A 20,850-nucleotide genomic window follows, 5' to 3' on the forward strand; every position below is an offset into this window, starting at 1 on the left:
TTAGTCCAACCTCCTACTCAAATAGGAGAGCCGATACAATTCCAGAGAAGTGGCTATCCAGTCTCTTCTTAAAAACCTCCAGTGATGGAGCACCCACAACTTCTGGTCATTCCACTGAATAATTGTTCAAACTGTCAGGAAATTTCTCCTTAGTTCTAGGTTGCTTCTCTCCTTGATTAGTTTCCATCCATTGCTTCTTGTTCTACCCTCAGGTGCTTTGGAGAATAGCTTGACTCCCTCTTCTTTGTGGCAGCCCCTGAGATATTGGAGCACTGCTATCATGTCACCCCTAGTCTTTCTTTTCATCAGACTAGACATACCCAATTCCTGAGGACAGGAAGGCCTGGAGGAAAGTTGGCCATGAGGTCGCAATGGGTTGAACATGACTTCACAACTAACAACAACAACCCAATTCCTGCAATTGCGTGTGGTTCCCAATTCAGTGTGGTTGTACGTTTGAACCATCACTAAATGAATCATCGTAAATTAAGGATTACCTATATCACTTCAGGAAGAAACAACATTGCACAAAAAAAAAGAAAAAGCAGCTAGTTCCTAAGAAATTTGCTTTGCAATAGGAATAGTTCTCAATAGATTTGCACTTAGCAAAGGGAAAGAATAAAGCACTATTTTACATCCTGCGTTCTTGTCTCTCTTTTTTTTCTCTTTTGTTTCCAGAAAGTTCAGCAATACACAGTCATCGTTCAGGCCACCGATATGGAAGGAAACCTTAACTACGGTCTCTCAAACACAGCGACAGCCATCATTATGGTGACAGATGTGAACGACAACCCACCCGAATTCACTAGCAGCACCGTAAGTATCAATACATCAGTGCAATGATCTATGGACGCACACCATGTTTGTAATTCATGGACATTTGATATGGCTTGTCTCTTGTTTGCTGGCGTGGCAGATAGGGAGCACTTGACAGATAACAGAGTAACGAAGACTTTCAGCAAATAAAAATGGAGAGAGGCTGTGAAAAAATGATTCATGACCAAACACTGCTATCTGGCTACCACTTTGTTCTGAAGCAGTGAAAAATGGCGGGTAGGAGCCAGCAGAGGGAGAGCGCCCAAAAAATATTGCAGCCTCTGCCTCTGTGTGACAAGAGCTGATACTTCCTCTCAGTGTGTTTCCACAGAAGACATCAATATCACTGTTGATCCTCTCTTTTGCACAATGTGTGTGAATGGCTAAAACTCGTCAATGCAACTTATTAAAATGCCAGGCAAAGCATAACAGCTATAGGAATAGAATAGAATAGAATAGAATAGAATAGAATAGAATAGAATAGAATAGAATAGAATAGAATAGAATAGAATAAGATGCTAAGTCAGTGGTTCTCAACCTTTATAGTGCTGCGACCCCTTTAATACAATTCCCCACAATGTGGTGACCCCAACTGTAAAATTATTTTCGTTTTGACTTTATCGCGCCTGAAGCCGTTTTGGCTAGCGATCTGAACTGCTTCCGATTGCCTTGAGGACGGAGGTATTAAAGCGGAGACTCCTCCCCTATTAAGTTTATCGCGCCAGAAGCCAGATTAGGCTAGCAATTGGGACTGATTGCAGCTGGCTTGAGAGGGAGACATCAGAGCAAAGATTTCTCTCTTTTTTAATTCATCGCGCCTGAAGCCGAATTCGGCTAGTGATTTGAAGAGCCTGCAGATGGCTTGTGGAGTCAACCATTGGAGGGCGATTCTTCGACTCGCAAGTATACTTCCCATATTTCTGATGGTGTTAGGCGACCCCTGGCAAATCGTCATTCGACCCCCAATGGGGTCGCGACCCACAGGTTGAGAACCGCTGAGCTAAGTGAATTTTGCTGCATTTTATGACCTTTCTTGCCACAATCACTGCCATTGTTAAATTAGTAACATGGTTGTTAAATGAATCTGGCTTCCCCAATGACTTTGTTTGTCAAAAGGTCATAAAAGGGGATCACCTGACCCCAAAACATTGCAACCGTCATAAATATGAGTCAGTTGCCAAGCATCTGAATTTTGATCACGTGACCATGGGGAGACTGCAATGGCTATAAGTGTGAAAAGCGGCCATAAGTCCCTTTCTTCAACGGCATTGTAACTTTGAATGGTCAATAAATGAACTGTTGTAACTAGTGGATTAGCTAGATTTTGATATAAAGCTTCTCACAAGTATCATGAAGGGAGTTTGGCCTTTGGAAATTATGGAAGAACTTTCCCTTCTGAGGAGAAGAAAGAACATTCCAGAAAACAGTAGAATATTCTATGATGGGAACGAAGTTGTACACACAATGCCTCCTAAGTAGTACTTCAATGCTCTAAATTAGGGGTCTCCAACCTTGGCAACTTTAAGCTTGGGGGACTTCGACTCCCAGAATTCCCCAGCCAGCTAGGGGAGTTGAAGTCCTCCAGGCTTAAAGTTGCCAAGGTTGGAGACCCCGGCTCTAAGTAACCCTGTCACTTCATTGGCCCTTCTTTGGAAAATCATTCCTTTTTGTCAGTCTGAACTTCCTTAAGTATATCTAGTGCTTGCAGTACTTTGGAAGGTTGCCATGGCAAGTAGTTTAAAATGACAGGTTAGCAAAGATCAAAGGAATTTCCTTTTATTTGAGTGAAATGTGGTGACATCTAGTGGTTATGATTTTTTAACATTTACTGTATGTTCATACATTATTGCCAAGAAGATACTGCACTAATACATAGAAGTTAAAATGTTTATCAAGGGTCAGTGGAAATCCAAGTACTTATTGGGTGTAATGTAAGAAACATTTACCCTTGCTAGTATTTAAATCTGATATATTTTACTGCAATTAGCCAATGAGAAAAGGAAAGGATGGAGAGAAGGAAGGAAAGAAGGAAGGAAGGAAGGATCTACAAAATTAAAAAGGTCAATTTATAACAAGTGTAGAAACACTAGTGTTACTTATCTGACAATATGAATTTAAATAATGCTTGTCTCTCAGAAAACAACTAATATTTTTAACACGAGTTTTACTGCTTTCAGTGTAAAATACATATATATATATAGCTAATTATTTCAAATATTGAAAATCTGAAGTCTCCTCTATGGCATTTTGAGACACTCTATCCCATTGTCCCAACCCCTAAATATCTCTGCCTTTCTCAAGTAACTTTCAATTATTTACTTTCCATAGAAAATATCTTTCCAGATCAAGCTATCACTAGACACTATTTTATTTTTTATTTTATTTTTTATTTTATTTTTTGCATTTATTTCCCGCCCTTCTCCGAAGACTCAGGGCGGCTTACACTATGTTAAGCAATAGTCTTCATCCATTTGTATATATACAAAGTCAACTTATTGCCCCCAACAATCTGGGTCCTCATTTTACCTACCTTATAAAGGATGGAAGGCTGAGTCAACCTTGGGCCTGGTGGGACTTGAACCTGCAGTAATTGCAAGCAGCTGTGTTAATATCAGACTGTCTTAGCAGTCTGAGCCACCAGAGGCCCCTATTTTTGCATGTGAGGGGTAGTGGAAGGCATGATTCCACTATCAGAATGACACCAAATAAAATTGCTAGGAATATTTTACACAATGCAAAAAGTCTATGGATATCCTGGTCATAGTTGTCCCAAAGGTGCTTTTTCAGGAGGCAGCTGTACTTCCCTGTCTTTTGTTTTTCTTTGAAGATGTTTCACTTCTCATCCAAGAAACAACTTCAACTCTGACTGGACAAAGTCCAGCTGCCTCCTGAAAAAACACTTTTGGGATTTACACAATGCACTTCAGCCTGTGATTTTAAGGGGACACAATAGCACTCTCCAGAAACCTACCACAGAGAAAAGGGCAAATCCCTGCTCCTTGTTACCACAGAAACCACCTTAAATTAAAAATTAAAGAATTTGGTTGAAGGTTCATACTAACTTTCTTTACAGTAAGGACAGTTATATAGTGGAATCAGTTATAATGATGTGAATTCTATCCTGTTGAAGGTTAATAATAATAATATCAGAGTTGGAAGGGACCTTGGAGGTCTTCTAGTCCAACCCCCTGCCCAGGCAGGAAACCCTACACCATTTCAGACAAATGGCTATCCAACATTTTCTTAAAAATTTCCAGTGTTGGAGCATTTACAACTTCTGCAGGCAAGTTTTTCCACTGATTAATTGTTCTAACTGTCAGGAAATTTCTCCTTAGTTCTAGGTTGCTTTTCTCCTTGTTAGTTTCCACCCATTGCTTCTGTTCTACCCTCAGGCGCTTTGGAGAATAGTTTGACTCCCTCTTCTTTGTGGCAACCCCTGAGATATTGGAACACTGCTATCATATCTCCCCTAGTCCTTCTTTTCATTAAACTAGGCATACCCAGTTCCTGCAACCGTTCTTCATATGTTTTAGCCTCCAGTCCCCTAATCATCTTTGTTGCTCTTCTCTGCACTCTTTCTAGAGTCTCAACATCCTTTTTACACCGTGGCGACCAAAACTGAATGCAATATTCCAAGTGTGGCCTTACCAAGGCATTATAAAGTGGCACTAACACTTCACGTGATCTTGATTCTATCCCTCTGTTTATGCAGCCCAGAATTGTGTTGGCTTTTTTGGCAGCTGCTGCACACTGCTGGCTCATATCTAAATGGTTGTCCACTAGGATTCCAAGATCCCTCTCACAGTTACTACTATTGAGCAAGGTACCAAGGTTTTCAAGCAAAGGGTGGACAGTCACCTGTTAGAGATGCACCAGGCACAGGTAGTCCTTGTTGTGGCCCGCAGGTGGCCAGCAGAGTGGCAGCAGAGTCAGACAGTGAGGAGGTTGGGGAGGAACTTGGGCCAGTCCTGGGGGCTGGGGAAAGCTCGGACGAGGGCTCTGCATCAGAGGCAGAGAGGGAGCTAGACAGCAGCAAGGCAGAGGAACAGCTGGAGCCCATTCCCAGTGTGCGCATGCGCAGAGCTGCCAGAAGACAAGAACAACTCAGAAAGCAGGGTCGACTCAGGAGTAAAGCCATACCTTGGAGGTAATTGGCCCCTCTCATAGGAAACAAAAGAGGAGCGAATGGGGAGTGGGCTTTTGCAGGAAACAATTCGTTCATTCCATGACTCTGAGAGACTCTGTGCCAAGTTTTGCCTTGTACTGTGTTTGGAAACAAGTTAAGTGGCAGCTTGCCAAGCGAGATAAGATGTGTTGATAAATATTCCTCTGAAAGACTGTTTGGACAGGCCTTGCTGACTGTGAATGAAAGTAATTCAGTCATGTAAATAAAAGAGGTTTTATCAGACCTGCTTTTTAAGGGAGCCTAGGTCAGAATAGCCGTCAATCACAATTGTGCCCAAATTTCTGACCATAAGTGAAACATTTGTTAAGTGATTTTTGTCCCAATTTAGGACTTTTCTCACCACAGTTATTAAGTGAATCACTGTAGTTATTAAGTTAGTAACCTGGTCATGAATTGAATCTGGCTTCGCCATTGCCTTTGCTTGTAAGAAGGTCTTAAAAAGTGATCACCTGACTCCTGAACACTGCAACCGTCATAAATATGAGTCAGTTGCTGAGCATCCAAATTTTGATTATACAACCATGGCAGTGGTGCAATCCAAATTTTTTTACTACCAGTTCTGTGGGCGTGGCTTGCTGGGCATGGTGTGGCTTGGTGGGCATGGCTTGTGGGCATGGCAGGGGAAGGATACTGCAAAATCCCCATTCCCTTCCCACTCCTGGGGGAAGGATACTGCAAAATCTCCATTCCCACCCCACTCTAGGGCCAGCCAGAGGGGGTATTTGCTGGTTCTCTGAACTACTCAAAATTTCTGGTTCCAAGTTCTCCAAACTGCTCAAAATTTCCACTCCCGGTTCTCCAGAACCTTCAGAACCTGCTGGATTTCACCCCTGGACCATGGGGTTACTGCAACAGTTGTAATTTTTTTCAGTGCCGTAATAAATTTGGATGGTCACTAAATGAACTGTTATAAGTTGAGGACTACCTGTATACATACGTATGTATACTTTCCCTTAGAAGGACTTTGGACTAAATTCGTCAAGACCTTCTCCAGGTATTCATCCAAGGTTGGCAGAGAACTTACCTGCACTAAGAAGAGGATATGGCTAGACTGATGTTTCTCATCTCTGGCAATTTGAAGAAGTGTGGATTTTAACTCCCAGAATTCCTCAGACAGCACCGGTGCGTGATATTACAGCATGATGGCTGAAGAATTGTAGGAGTTGAAATCCACACCTCTTCAAATTGCCAAGGTTGAGAAACATTGACTTAGACTATGTGGGATATTATCACGTAAAGCGCTAATAAATTCAACTTTTTTTTACTTTTCTCTGGACTAAAAATGCAGAGATCATCTTCTGAATAATGAATTCCTGTCACGTATCAATGCCTCCCAGCACACAAGATTGGCAGTTCTAGGCTCATATTATTTTGTTATTCTTCAAGCAAATAATGCAATTATTAAAACTGTAAGGAAAACATAGGGAGGCTTTAGAAACTAAATATTATCATTGGACAAACAGCCCTAGGATGGAATTTTGAAGCGGAAGTGCAACAGGTCAATAGGTCTACTCAAATGGAGACCATCTGAGAACACTGGCTTGATATCATGAAAAAAACATGTTCTGGATATAAATATATTAAATCAATAGAAAAGCGAAGGAAATTTTGAGTTTAGGCTAGGCCATACTGGACGATGTTAGGCTTGGTCAATTCTTTTTGCATTGAATGGATAATAATAATAACAGAGTTGGAAGGGACCTTGGAGGTCTTCTAGTCCAACCCCTGCCCAGGCAGGAAACCCTATACCATTTCAGACAAATGGTTATCCAACATCTTCTTAAAAACTTCCAGTGTTGGAGCATTCACAACTTCTGCAGGCAAGTTGTTCCACTGATTAATTGTTCTAACTGTCAGAAAATTTCTCCTTAGTTCTAAGTTGCTTCTCTCCTTGATTAGTTTCCACCCATTGCTTCTTGTTCTACCCTCAGGTGCTTTGGAGAATAGCTTGACTCCCTCTTCTTTGTGGCAACCCCTGAGATATTGGAACACTGCTATCATGTCACCCCAGTCCTTCAGATCAACACTCTATTTTTTTTATTTTTTTATTTTATTTGTCACAACAGTATACATAAGCATAAGCATGAAATAACTATACGATGTATAAGCATAAATATAATCATGAGTATGTGATAACTATATGAAATTGGATACAATCAAAGGGAACATTAGGACAGGAACGGTAGGCACGTTGGTGCTTTTATGACCTTCCCAGTTAGCTTCTCACAAATGAAGGCAATGAGGGAAGCTTTAGTAAGACCACACTTGGAATGCTGCATCCAGTTTTGGTCACCACAATATGAAAAAGATGTTGAGACTCTAGAAAAAGTGCAGAGAAGAGTGACAAAGATGAGGGGGGTGGGGCTGAAGGCTAAAACATACGAAGAATGGCTGCAGGAATTGGGTGTGTTTAATCTAGTGAAAAGGAGCACTAGGGGAGACAATGATAGCAGTGTTCAACTAATTAAGGGGCTGCCACAAAAAAGAAGCAATCAATCTATTCTCCAAAGCACCTGAAGGCAGGACAAGAAGCAATGGATGGAAACTAATCAGGGATAGAAGCAACCTATAATTAAGGAGACATTTCCTGATAGTAAGAACAATTAATCAGTGGAACAACTTGCCTCCAGAAGTTGTAGATGCTCCAACACTGGAGGTTTTTAAGAAGACATTGGACAACCATTTGTCTGACATGCTATAGGATTTCCTGCTTGAGCAAGGGGTTAGATAGAAGACCTCCAAGGTCCCTTCCAACTCTGTTATTCTGTTATAAATCAGATTCACTCAGTGCCCATGTGATTCACGTAACTGCAGTGATTTGTTTAACAATTTTTTGCAAAAAAAAAGCTTGTAGAATCAGGTGCAACTCACTTAACCCCTATCTTATTTAGCAATAGAAATTGTCTCCTCACACATTGTGACACTAGGTCAAGGACTATCTGTACAGCAAAAGTTTAAGATTTTCTTAAAGGAAAGAATGTAACTCCGAACTTGGTTTACTGTTCCGAGAGCTAGATGGTGATTTAAAATACTTGTGCCCTGAGTTACAGCAGAGGAGATGTCCCCGTCCTCTCCCCAAACAATGGCAAGAGAATGTTATGTCAGGAGCGGTGCCAGGAAAACAAAAAACAAAAAAAAACCAAGGACTCAAATTTAGCCCTAAAGCACCCAAAAGCATCTCTCATCCTGTTCTTAAATTACCTGTCAATCACAAAAGGTAGTTGGAGACTTAATAGTTTCAGGATAAAAATGTATAGCGAAAGGACGTAGCCATGCAGTGTTGCTACCGTCTGCGTGTTCCGCAGCAGGAATTATTGCTTCAGTTCAAATCAAAGGATGACGGCAGAGGAAATTGGATGGCCGGAGGCATCCATGGAGGGTCAAAAAAAGTCAGTGTGGCAGATGCAGCCACACAACGGAAGCCTTGCTCGTTTTGTTTCATGTGTTGTGCGTGGAGCATAAATAAATAAATAAAAAGGGACTGTCCTTCAAACATACAATCATGGCATCTATCTTGACATTTTTTTTTACAATTTTTTTATTTTATTTTGATTCAAACATCATCTTCCATTAAACAGTGTGTCGTCTGGGTACAAATAAGGTAAAGGTAAAAGTTCTCCTCGCACACACGTGCTAGTCGTTGCCGACTCTAGGGGGGGTTTCTCATCTCTGTTTCAAAGCCGAAGAGCCAGTGCTGTCAGAAGACGTCTCCGTGGTCATGTGGCCGGCATGACTCAATGCCAAAGGCTCACTGAACGCTGTTACCTTCCCACCAAAGGTGGTCCCTATTTTTTCTACTTGCATTTTTACATGCTTTCGAAACTGCTAGGTTGGCAGAAGCTGGGACAAGTACCGGGAGCTCACCCCGTTACACGGCAGCAATAGGGATTCGAACCGCTGAGCTGCCAACCTTTCGATCGACAAGTTCAACATCCTAGCCCCTGAGCCACCGCGTCCTTTTCTGGGTACAAATACTTTGCGCAAATATTTTATAGAATAACAATCGCAATTTACAGTCATGTTTGTTATTTTATCTATTCTTAACTTAATACTAATATTAATATATACCATACCTAATACTATAACAGTCCTCTTCTTAACTTATTTAACTTTATTAAAACATTTTCCCTATTTCACTCCTCTGCTTTTTCCCCCCTTTTCATATTTATTCTCCAGCCATTGATAAAATATTCTCATATGTTACAGTAATCAAACTGTTCCTTTTCTTTAATTTCAAGTGTTACCCTATTCATTTCTGCACATTCTAATGTTTTCCTAATCCTGTTAGGAAAATATCGACATTTTTAACCTATCCAGGGTGACGGTTAACTGGGAAGAACATAGAATAATAGATGGGGAAATTTCCCCATATGAACTTGATTATGTACAGGGTGGTCCCCAACTTACAGCCATTTGCTTAGTGACCATTTGAAGCTGCAAAGGCAGTGAAAAAAGTGATATCTGACTGTTTTTCATATTTAAAACAGTTGCAGCATCCCAGTTGCAGTGCTCATGTGATCAAAATTCAAGTGCTTGGCAACTGGCATGTATTTATGATGGTTGCAGTGGTCACCTTCTGTGACTTTCTGAGGAGCAAAATCAACGGGAAAGCCAGATTCACTTAACAGCTGTATTCCTGACTTTAGTGATTCACTTAACAACTGTGGCAAGAAAGGTCGTAAAACGGGGCAAAACTCACTTAACAACCTTCTTGCTTAGCAGTGGAAATTTTGGCTTCTCTTGCAACCATAAGTCAAGGTCTACCTATATATTCTTTTCACTCAGAAAATATAAGATCAGCGCAGATTCTGGCTCTAGATCAGGGGTGTCAAACTCAAGGCCCGAGGGACAGATTCAGCCCATGGGGTGCTTAGATCTGGCCCACGGAGCCGCTCTGGAAATGGCAAAGGATTGGCCTGCGATGCCTCTCCCAGCAAAAACGGATCTTGAGAGAGCCACATGTGGCCCTCCTCGAGCTCCATTTTCACTGGTAGACAGTTGCAGGAGGCTGTCACAGCCGAAAATGGAGCTCGGGACCCCGTTTTTTGCCGGCAGAACGCTCGGGCCACAGGTGCCCCTGACACAAGTGATGTCAAGCTGGCCACGCCCACCCTGGCCACACCCACCACGCCCCCCTGAGGTCAAACACAACCCTGATGTGGCCTTCAATGAAATCGAGGTTGACATCCCTGCTCTAAATTATTGTCTTAGATATGATTATAAATATATTTGTGGAAATAGTTTAAAATATTTCCTATTGGGAGGAAGGGACAGCTCCTCATAAATGCCACAGCGCTAAATCAGAAATTCTGCAATCGAGAACCATCAATTTAAGGAATAGTCTCTGAGCAGTGATGATAATTTTGACAGAAATGATCGCCTGACTGAAGCAGTCATATCCCCACAGCTGTTTATCAAATAGAAAGTTATGCCTGCATCAGAAAGATAAAGAACTAATTATCTTATTACATAAATCTGTGCGCATATATATCTCGCAGCCTGTGATGCTCAAAGAATTAAACCAGCTCAGGATTCATTTCTACCAACTTCTGATGAGCAACATATTAAATCCTATCTGCGCAATTATTTTCTTTAAAGGAAAAAAAATTAACTTTGTTTATAGCTTACCTCTCTTATGAGAAACAGCTAATGCTGGATTTCATTACTTAAGGATAGTTTACTTTTTGGGGGAATATGATCAGATGTTGCCTGTATGTAAAAGACATAAAAAATAATAATAACACGGACTCAAGATCTGTGCTATATAGGTAGTCCTCGACCTATGACCACAACTGAGCCCAAAATTCCCGTTGCTAAGCAAAACAATCATTAAGTGAGTTGTGCCCCTCCATGGGGGCTTGGGACCATAGGAGTCTTATAGTCCAACCCCTTACTCAAGGCAAGGACCTTATACCATCCTGGTCAAACAGTTGTCCATTTTTTTCTTGAAAACCTCCAATGATGGAGCACCCACAATTCCAGAGACACAAGCGATTCACTGATTAATTACTCTGCCTGTCAGGAAATTACTCCTTAATTCTTTTTTTTTAACTTTTATAGTTTTATTCAGTTATAATATGACGTACAAAAAGCATACAAAAGCAAATATTAGGGAAATTAGGAAAGGGAAAAGGGAAGTGGATAGACTCCTTTGCGGCAATAGAATAAGGCATTAACATCTAACCTCAACCTTTCACTTTTTCTTAATAATAGAAACTACCCATTTCCATAACAACAAATCTAGCTAATCGGTAAAACCCAAAATCAAAGTTTCATTTTTTTTCCCACCTCAAGCACAAAGTCCAGAAGTGGTTTCCAGGTAGGAATGAAAGTATTTCTATTTTTTTCTTTGATCAGAGCAGTCAATTTAGCCATCTCTGCTAACTCCATCAGTTTTTTTAGCCATTCATCCATTGTGGGGATCAAGGTGACCTTCCATTTCTCTGCCTAGAGTAGTCTTGCTGCCATCAACATATATAACATTGGACATTGGAACACAAAGTTCCAATTTTTTTTTCCAAGTCTTGTTCCATTAAACCCAAAAGGAAAATCTCTGGTTTTCTTTCTGTATTCACTTTAAAAAATTTCTGTATTAAGATATGAATCCTACTCCAATATTTCTTTGCTTTATCACACGTCCACCATAAATGATAAAAAGTCCCTTCTTTACATTTACATTTCCAACATTCATTTGAGGTACCTTTATACATTCTTGACAATTTATCTGGAGTTAAATACCAACGATACATCGTCTTATGGAAATGTTCTTTTAAAATATAATTTCATGTAAACTTTAAATTTTTATTCCACATATTCTCCCACTGTTCAAGCATTAAATTATAGCCAAAATTACTACTTAATTCTAGGTTGGATCTCTCGTTAGCGAATTTCCATCCTTACTTCTTGTCCTATCCTCACGTGCATTGGAGAATAAGTCAATTCCAGTGGTGAGACTCAGCCAGTTCAGGCAAACTAGTAGTTAAATTGCTGGCTGGCCCTGCCCTTCACCCTGTCCCTTCCAGGAGTCCCCACATGCCCCATTTTGGCTCCCAGGTAAGTGCAGGGAGGCCTACTGGACCCGAAAGGGGACACGAGGGTGAGGCACAGCCCCCCCATAGCCCATTTCTGCTCCCAGGAGACTGCAGGGAGGCCTCCTAGACCCAAAATAGGGTGCAGGCAGATGTGGTGCGCCCCCCACCCCCCCATGCCCATTTTTGTTCCCAGGAGGCTGCAGGGAGGCCTACTAAGCCCAAAATAGGGCATGGGGGGCACCCCCCCTGCAACCCGTTTTTGCTCCCAGGGAGATGCAGGAGGCCAAGTGCTGCCTGTCACACCTCCTGGCCACGCCCACCTAGCTTGTCATTAGGGCAGAGAACCGGTTGTTAAATTATTTGAATCCCACCACTTGTTGTGTCTGCGCCCCCCAAGCCGGCCCTCCTGCCAGAAAGTGACTTGGAGCTGGGCCTCCTGCCAGAAAGTGACTTGGAGCTGGGCCTGCTGCCAAAAAGTGACTGGGACAGTGAGGGGGAAGGGCCATCAGGACTTACCTCAGGAGCACCGGCTTCCCTGGCTCAGCTCCAGGAGCCAGAGGCAGACCAGGTGGAAGAGATAACGAGGCCTTCGTCTCCTGACTCTTTCCCCCCGCAGGCCACGCCTCCAGACCCAGCTGATGGCAATCAGGCCTGGCTGGACCCTAGGTTTCGTAGGCAGGAGAGAAGGGAACAACAGAAGCAGGGGTCGGGCAGGCCTAGGAAGTGCTGAGTCATGGAGCCACACCCCACAGGATATAAAAGGCAGTAAGAGCTGCTGTGTCTCTTTGTAACGGGCAAATCCACTGATTGATTAAGAGCTGAAGTTTGTTCCTGGGTGACTCACCAGTGTCGTGGAAGATAACGGAGGCTCTTGGCATACTCTGGCTATTCTGCTGCCAGAGCTGATAGTGCCGGCTAATTAAGCCATCACTCGGACGGAGGCGAAGGAGGACAGAACACCACTGGTCAATTCCCTCTTCTCTACGACAGCTGATAATCATGATGATAATCATGTCCCCCCTCAATCCTTGTCTTCAATTCTTCAGATTTTCTCAATCCAAGATCAGGGTTGGGTTCCCTCTGGCTTATCAGAGCTTGGGAACATGTGTCTCCTCTTGTGTCTAAGACATGGTTATTAGCCATCTGTGGACAGCCATTTGAGGCAAACCAGTGTTTAATCAGAGAGAAGGGCATATCCATGCCCAGCGATGGTTCACATAAAATCTATTTTTATCATATTCAATCAAGAACAATCAAGCAACCGGGAGGCGACGCCAACAAATTTGCATGATCAGACTTCTGTGTCTTAAATGTTAATTAAAAGTTATCTTAAATTTGCCTACTGTGCAGAACTTTTTTTTTTATTTCTTTCCGTTCCTTTTTCTCTCCCTCCTCGCCTCTCTCTTTTCCAGTAGCCCACGTGAAAGAAAAATATTATGTAGCCAGGCTGAAGTGTTTGTGTGATTAGCAGAGTGGTAGATTCTTGAGGGAGGATGGAGGGAATAAAAACTCTGGCAATCAAGGCCTTTTTTGTTTTCAAAGGAAAAAGGAAAAAAGAAAAACGTTTGCCTGTTTGACTTCTCCGAGCCTTAGGAGGCCCCATTAAAAGCCATTATAAATTTTGCCCTTTGGCACGGCTTTGAGGTAGTCCTGCCGAGCTTCGAAGCCAAAGCAAGAAAGGAGCTGCTTAAAAGCAACCTGAGGTTGCAGATAACCATTTCTTCCCATGTTGCTGCTATACTTAATCATCAATTGGACTTTCTTTAGTGAATCTGGAGGTAGAGGGACACCCGAGCTGTGGGAAGGCTGCAGAGAGGAATAGAATAGAATAGAATAGAATAGAATAGAATAGAATAGAATAGAATAGAATAGAATAGAATAGAATAGAATAGAATTTTATTGGCCAAGTGTGATTGGACACACAAGGAATTTGTCTTGGTGCATATGCTCTCAGTGTACATAAAAGAAAAGATACGTTCATCAAGGTACGACATTTACAACACAATTGATGGTCAATATATCAATATAAATCATAAGGATTGCCAGCAACAAGTTATAGTCATACAGTCATAAGTGGAAAGAGATTGGTGATGTGAACTATGAAACGATTAATAGTAGTGCAGATTCAGTAAATAGTCTGACAGTGTTGATGGAATTATTTGTTTAGCAGAGTGATGGCCTTCGGGAAAAAACTGTTCTTGTGTCTAGTTGTTCTGGTATGCAGTGCTCTATAGCGTCGTTTTGAGGGTAGGGGTTGAAACAGTTTATGTCCAGGATGCGAGGGATCTGCAAATATTTTGCGTTAAGCACCAGAGAGAAGAGCCACGTAGTCATGTCCGGAGATTGTATGATTCACTCACTTGATGCTTAAACAAAAGCTGGGAAACAAGACGGCTGGGCGCATGGTGAGCTTCCCAGAGAACCCAAAGCTTTGGGGTTTGGAACTGAAGGGATGGTATTCAGATAACTCATTCAGCCTGGGGACTAAATTAATCCCTTTTGTGGGCTTTCACAAGACACTGAATCTTCAAATCCAACCCAGCACACTGGGTTGGTCGAAGGTGTCAAAGGGTTGGAAAACGATAAGTCAGATCCAGACATGGTGTATAAGTTATTGTGACCATGGAAAAGAATTAATTAAGGGACACCAAAAAAGGAATTGGGAGCCAGAAGTATTCAAGATGTTAATCTTGTTTAGGAGTAGATTTAGATACTCAACTTGCTTAGGTGGTTCTACTGGTGGGGTGTCAAACTCGCGTTGTCAGGCGGTGTCACGTGACGTATCGTGGCTTTTTTCCACTTTGCTAAACCGGATGTGGCCATGGCCAGCACGTGATACATTCGGTTCATGGGCCACGAGTTTGACAGCCCTGTTCTACAGTATCCAACAAGTAACATAGAAGGAAGGAAGGAAGGAAGGAAGGAAGGAAGGAAGGAAGGAAGGAAGGAAGGAAGGAAGGAAGGAAGGAAGGAAGGAAGGAAGGAAGGAAGGAAGAGAAATTGATATAAGGATTGTCCAGTAGGCTCATAATTCAACAAGCACTTATACACACATCCATACAATAAATAAGACCAGGAAAATTGAACACCAGCAATATCAGGTACTCACTGTATTAGTCTTTGTGTAATAACAAAATGCACTTTAGTTGGTATCCAGGCCCTCCAGAACTATTCCATTTTTTTCCCAAACAATGTACATACACCCAGGTTAAAATTGAGCTTTCCACATGACAGTTCCTGAGTCATGAGCTGACCTATCCATGATTGTGTTTGGACAAATACAGCCAGCGTTGACTTGATGGACTTCTGTCTTGCTTCAGTGATGAGCTTTTTTGTTCCTTTATTCATTTATTCACCCTTTCATTGGTCCTATGTGACATCTGTCCACCAAGAGTTCAAGATAACAAACAGAAGAGTCTTCCCAGTGTTCTTCTACCACAACAACTAGGTGAAGCAAGTTGGTGAGGTAGGAGAAGAACTGGCCCAAACTCACTGAGGGAGCTTCCATGGCCAAGGAGCAACTGGAAACACCTTAACTATGATACCATTTTGGCCCTCAGCCATGCATAGAAGAGAATAGGCACGAGCAAGGAGGAGAAAAAGAAATAGGAACATTAAACTAAATCCTCTCCAACATTATCATTCTGTACTCTGTGATCCCCTTTCCTCCTGGAATCCCCGTTTTGAAGAGGCCCCGATTCCAGAAGACTCTTCAGAAACAGTCCTGAACAACAACAACAAAAATACTCAACCCTGATATATCAGTCTGCAGAGAAACTGGGTGGGGGGGACGTCATCAAAAATGCTCAGCAAAGAATGTTCTTTCTGTGCCAACTCAGAAAAGCTCAAACTGCCCAAGGAGCTGCCGATCCAGTTCTACAGAAGAATTATTGAGTCTGTCATCTGCACCTCTATAACTGTCTGGTTTGGCTCTGCAACCAGACAAGACAAACAGACTTCAGAGGATAATTAGAGCTGCAGAAAAAAAACAATTGCTACCAACCTGCCTTCCACTGAGGACCTGTATACTGCCCAAGTCAAAAAGAGGGCTGTGAAAATATCTACAGACCCCTCACATCCTGGATATAAATTGCTTCAACTTCTTCTCTCAAAACGACACTGTAGGACATTGCACATCAGAATAACTAGACACAAGGACAGTTTTTTCCCGAATGCCATCACTCTGCTTAACAACTAATTCCCGCAACACTGTCGAATAATTTACCGAGACTGTATTACTATTATTCTTCTCTTCCTTACTAGTATCTATCTCTTCCTGCTAATTACTATAACCATGTTGCTTGTATCTTTCAATTTATATTGTTTTTATTTGTGTCCCACTCCTCCTCTGACGGCTGGGTCGGGGAAGTCCGTATCAAGCGTGCCTCTGCAGCTCTGCCAAAGTCCTATCAAAGTCCTCAGGGCAGGCAGGAATCCAAGGTGTGACTTCAGCAATCCAGATTAGACTTTGCCTGACTCAGAGAATGCCAGAAAGCAGATCCTTTATATAGGCCATGGGGTGTGGCTCCATGACTCAGCACTTATCCAGGCCTGCCCCTCCCTTTCTTTTGGTGACGTCGCCTCTCCATTCTCCGGAAGCGTGGGTCTATCCATTGCATCGTTTCGTCTCCAGCTGTTGGTAATCCCAGCTCGTGGCTGGCTTCAGGCACACATGCTATCAGAGGGATGTTTGTTTGTTCGGTTTGTCCGGGCATGGTGCTAGGGCTGGGGCCTGGAGGCATGCCAGGACATTCTTCTGTACTATCAGCATCCGGCAGGAGATAAGAGGGGCCCGGCTGCGGCGGGGGGAGCGAGCGAGGCACAACAATTTGTTTCCTAGTACGATTTGATAGCTTATTGGTAACCTTGACTATCATAAACTGTTGTATCTTTTTATTCTTGATAAATGTATTTTATTCTCCTTATGTACACTGAGAGCATATACACCAAAGACAATTTCCTTGGGTGTCCAATCACACTTGGCCAATAAAGAATTCTATATTGAAAAGGCTGGGAATCCATGGTATATGATAAAATAAATAAATAAGCAAAACATTGGCTTGCATCGGCTCCAGCATTTGCTATTGACCGTGTAGCAGCTGAGTACAGCTTGAAAACATGTAACTGGAGGCATCTAAACTTCCTTTTCTGCAGTGTTGGCTGCAGGGAACTTAGAGGGTGCTGCCAACTGAGAGCTGTTCTCTTCTTTTTCCAAGCACCTGGTTGGGAGACAGAAGCAATCTTCTGGAAAGGGCCCACGTTAAATCCTATCTGTCCTTGAAATATACTGTCTAGACAAAGCCGTCTATAGAAATGCTACCTTGCAAAGGAAATTGACAGTCTGTAGGAATCCTTCTCCTGGATCCGATCCTTTTTTAACAGATGGCACCGATTAGGAAAAAAGAAAAAAAGAAAATAAGCGTTTGGATGATTCCCAGATTCAAAAAAAATTGCCATCTTGGGCCAAAACTTTATCTTTGATTAATTTTCTTGCATTGTCATTGTTAACGCTTCTCCAGCGCTGGCCCATTTTTGACCAGCTACAGGTGAATGGTTGCTGATTAAAATACCTGGTAGTTTCTGTAGCATCAATACAAAAATAACGGCGCATCTCTACCTCCAAAATCATCTTCGTTTGCATTGGTTTTGTTGCTTTAGGAGAACGTCTGTAGCTTTTTGGTAGAGGGCCTCTTTTGGCACACAGGTGGTCCAGATAGAATATTTTGTGCAGAGCAAAAAGAAACCCCTTGTTTATTTTTGTTGCCTGTCTTAGTGCTGAGGGTTACAGGAACTGGGGCTATAAAATGAATGGGACTGGGATTTTTGTTGGAAGGGGGCTATTTTTCTCTTGGATTTCCACTTCCCAAAGGTGCTTTTTCAAGAGGCAACTGGACTTCGTCTTTTCTTGAAGACGTTTCGCTTCTCATCCAAGAAGCATCTTAAGTTCTGACTGGATGGTGGGGAATGGAAGGATTGATACTCCTTGCAGACCGCTGGTCATTTGCATCCTTTTAGAGGGTCGTCAAAGCACTTGGAGGTTTATCCATGTCATTGGGGTCACCTGAGTGATGCAAATGGGTGCGGAACCTTCTTGAAACTGTTGAAAGGACTGTGTTGTAGATTGGAGATAAATGATGTTGTATCCCTCCCCCTCTTATTTGTAGCCTTTGACTATCATTAAGTGTTGTAAGTGTTGTACCTTGATGAAGGTATCTTTTCTTTTATGTACACTGAGAGCGTATGCACCAGGACAAATTCCTTGTGTGTCCAATCAAATTTGGCCAATAAAAAAAAATCTATTCTATTCTATTCTATTCTCTGTTGAAACAGGGCTGTTCAATTTGGCCTTTTTGACCCCCTCTTTCAAACCAGTGATCCACTCTGTCTAAAACAGGAGTCCCCAACCAGTGGTGGGATTCAAATAATTTAACAACCGGTTCTCTGCCCTAATGACCAGCTGGGTAGGCGTGGCTTGGTGGTTATGTGACCATGTGAGCGTGGCCAACTCAACATCACTCACGTTGATGGGCGCTTCGCCTTAGCTGTTACAATGTAATAAGGGTAAACCAAAGAGGAAGTTTCTGTAAGCAGAGCAATAAAGATGAGGCTAGAAACACCACCAGAATGTTTCCTTCCTGCCTTCCTTACAGGATTAGCCCTGTAAAGCGGGAAAAAAACAAAATCAGATTTCTTCCAACAACCGGGTCGCCGAACTGCTTAGAAAGTTAACAACCGGTTCTCCCGAATAGGTGCGAACCGGCTGAATCCCACCACTTTCTTCAACCTTGGCAACTTTAAGCCTGGAGGACTTCAATTCCCAGAATGCCCCAGCCAGCAAAGCTTTAAGTCCACCAGGCTTAAAGTTGCCAAGGTTGAGGACCCCTAGTCTAAGATATGGACTTTGTTGTCTTCAAAAAGAGTGGCCCGAGTCTTTGAAAATCAATCATGAAAGCTTTTTTCGGTGTCATTGTCACTTCAAACAGCCATTAAAGAAATGTGTGTAAATTGAGGACTACCTGTATTTAAAAGGCTGTGTATGGTGTGTTGCAGTTAAATGATTCAAGCCTCTCTTACCCACTTGCTGCCAGTCACTGTGGGTCATCTAAAGAAAGAGAACAAGAATGATTAGAGGGCCGAAGGCTAAAACCAGTAGTGGATTTCAATTTCAGCCACTACCACTTCGCTTGTGGGTGTGCGTGTGTAATGCTTCTGCGCATGCGGAGAGACGTCCGGGCTTGTAGGCAGAGCCTTCCATAGCCGCCGCTACCAGTTCATCCGATCCGGGGCGAACCGGTAGCAACCCACTACTGGATAAAACATGCAAAGAATAATTACGGGAATGGGGTATTTCTAGTCTAATGAAAAGAAGGATCAGAAGTGACATGATAGCAGTGTTCAAATATCTCCGGGGCCACCACAAAGAAGAGGGGGGTCAAACTATTTTCCCAAAGCATTAGAAGGCAAGGCGAGATACAAGAGATGGAAACTATCCGAGGAGAGAAGCAACCTAGAACTAAGGAGAAAATTCCTAATGGTTAGATTACAGATTAACAGAGTTGGAAGGGATCTTGCAGGTCATCTAGTCCAACCCTCTGCCCAAGCAGGAGACCCTACATCTGCCTCTACCTAGGATCGAACTCACAACCTCCTGATTGTGAGGCAAGAGCTTACCTTCAGAAGTTGTGGCTGTTCCATCACTGGAGGGTTTCAAAAAGAGAACGGACAGCCATGTGTCTAAAATGGTATAGGGCAGTGATGGCAAACCTTTTTGGCACCGAGTGCCCAAACCAGAATGTGTATGCATGCATGTGGATGCACGTCAGAGCACTGGAAACCCAGAGACCAGCTGGCTGGCGCACACATTCCTGATTTTTTTGCTGGTTTTGGGGCCATTTTGGGGCCAAAAACAGCCAAAAAATGGCCTGAAAAACCTGCTTTTTGGCTGTTTTGCAGGCTGTTTTTAGGCTGTTTTTGACCCAAAAAACAGCGTGTTTTTTAACATTTTTCGGGCCCTTTTCAAGCACTCCAGCAAAGTCCAGCTGGCCGGTGCACATGTGCGCACCGGAAACCAGAACAGCAGCTGGCCACAGCACGTGTGCCCACAGAGAGGGCTCTCCGTGTCCCCTCTGGCACGCGTGCCATAGGTTCGCCATCACGGGTATAGGGAGTCCCGTTTGAGCAATGGATTGGATTAGAACAGTGGTTCTCAACCTGTGGGTCGGGACCCCATTGGGGGTCGAATGACGATTTGCCAGGGGTCGCCTAAGACCATCGGAAATATGGGAAGTATACTTGCGAGTCGAAGAATCGCGCTCCAATGGTTGACTCCACAAGCCAGCTGCAGGCTCTTCAAATCGCTAGCCGAATTCGGCTTCAGGCGCGATGAATTAAAAAAGAGAGAAATCTTTGCTCTGATGTCTCCCTCTCAAGCCAGCTGCAATCCCTCCCAATCGCTAGCCTCATCTGGCTTCAGGCGTGATAAACTTAATAGGGGAGGATTCTCCGCTTTAATGCCTCCGTCCTCAAGGCAATCGCAAGCAGTTCAGATCGCTAGCCAATACGGCCTCAGCCGCGATAAATTCAAAACGAAAATAATTTTATGGTTGGGGTTGCCACATCGTGGGGAATTGTATTAAAGGGGTCGCAGCACTATAAAGGTTGAGAACCACTGGATTAGAAGATCTCCAAAGTCCCTTCTAACTTTGTTATTCAATGTCGTATGTTCTATCTTGAACTACATGGACGAGTAGCCAAACTTCCAAAGATACTCGCACTATCCCATAACAGCTGCGCTCTCTACGACAGATGCAGGCAAGT

The 20,850-nt window shown here is 42.9% G+C and overlaps 1 protein-coding gene across 1 annotated transcript in view; it reads left to right on the forward strand.

Moving 5' to 3' along the window:
- Positions 1–20,850, forward strand: part of CDH4 (cadherin 4) — a 536,732-nt gene that overhangs the window by 420,141 nt on the left and 95,741 nt on the right. Inside the window, exon 7 of the mRNA XM_058176710.1 lies at positions 679–816. Coding sequence (XP_058032693.1) covers positions 679–816 — 138 coding nt within the window. The remainder of the gene's footprint in view (positions 1–678; positions 817–20,850) is intronic.

The sequence above is a fragment of the Ahaetulla prasina genome, chromosome 3 (assembly GCF_028640845.1).
Source record: "Ahaetulla prasina isolate Xishuangbanna chromosome 3, ASM2864084v1, whole genome shotgun sequence".
In the NCBI taxonomy this organism is placed as follows: Eukaryota; Metazoa; Chordata; class Lepidosauria; order Squamata; family Colubridae; genus Ahaetulla; species Ahaetulla prasina.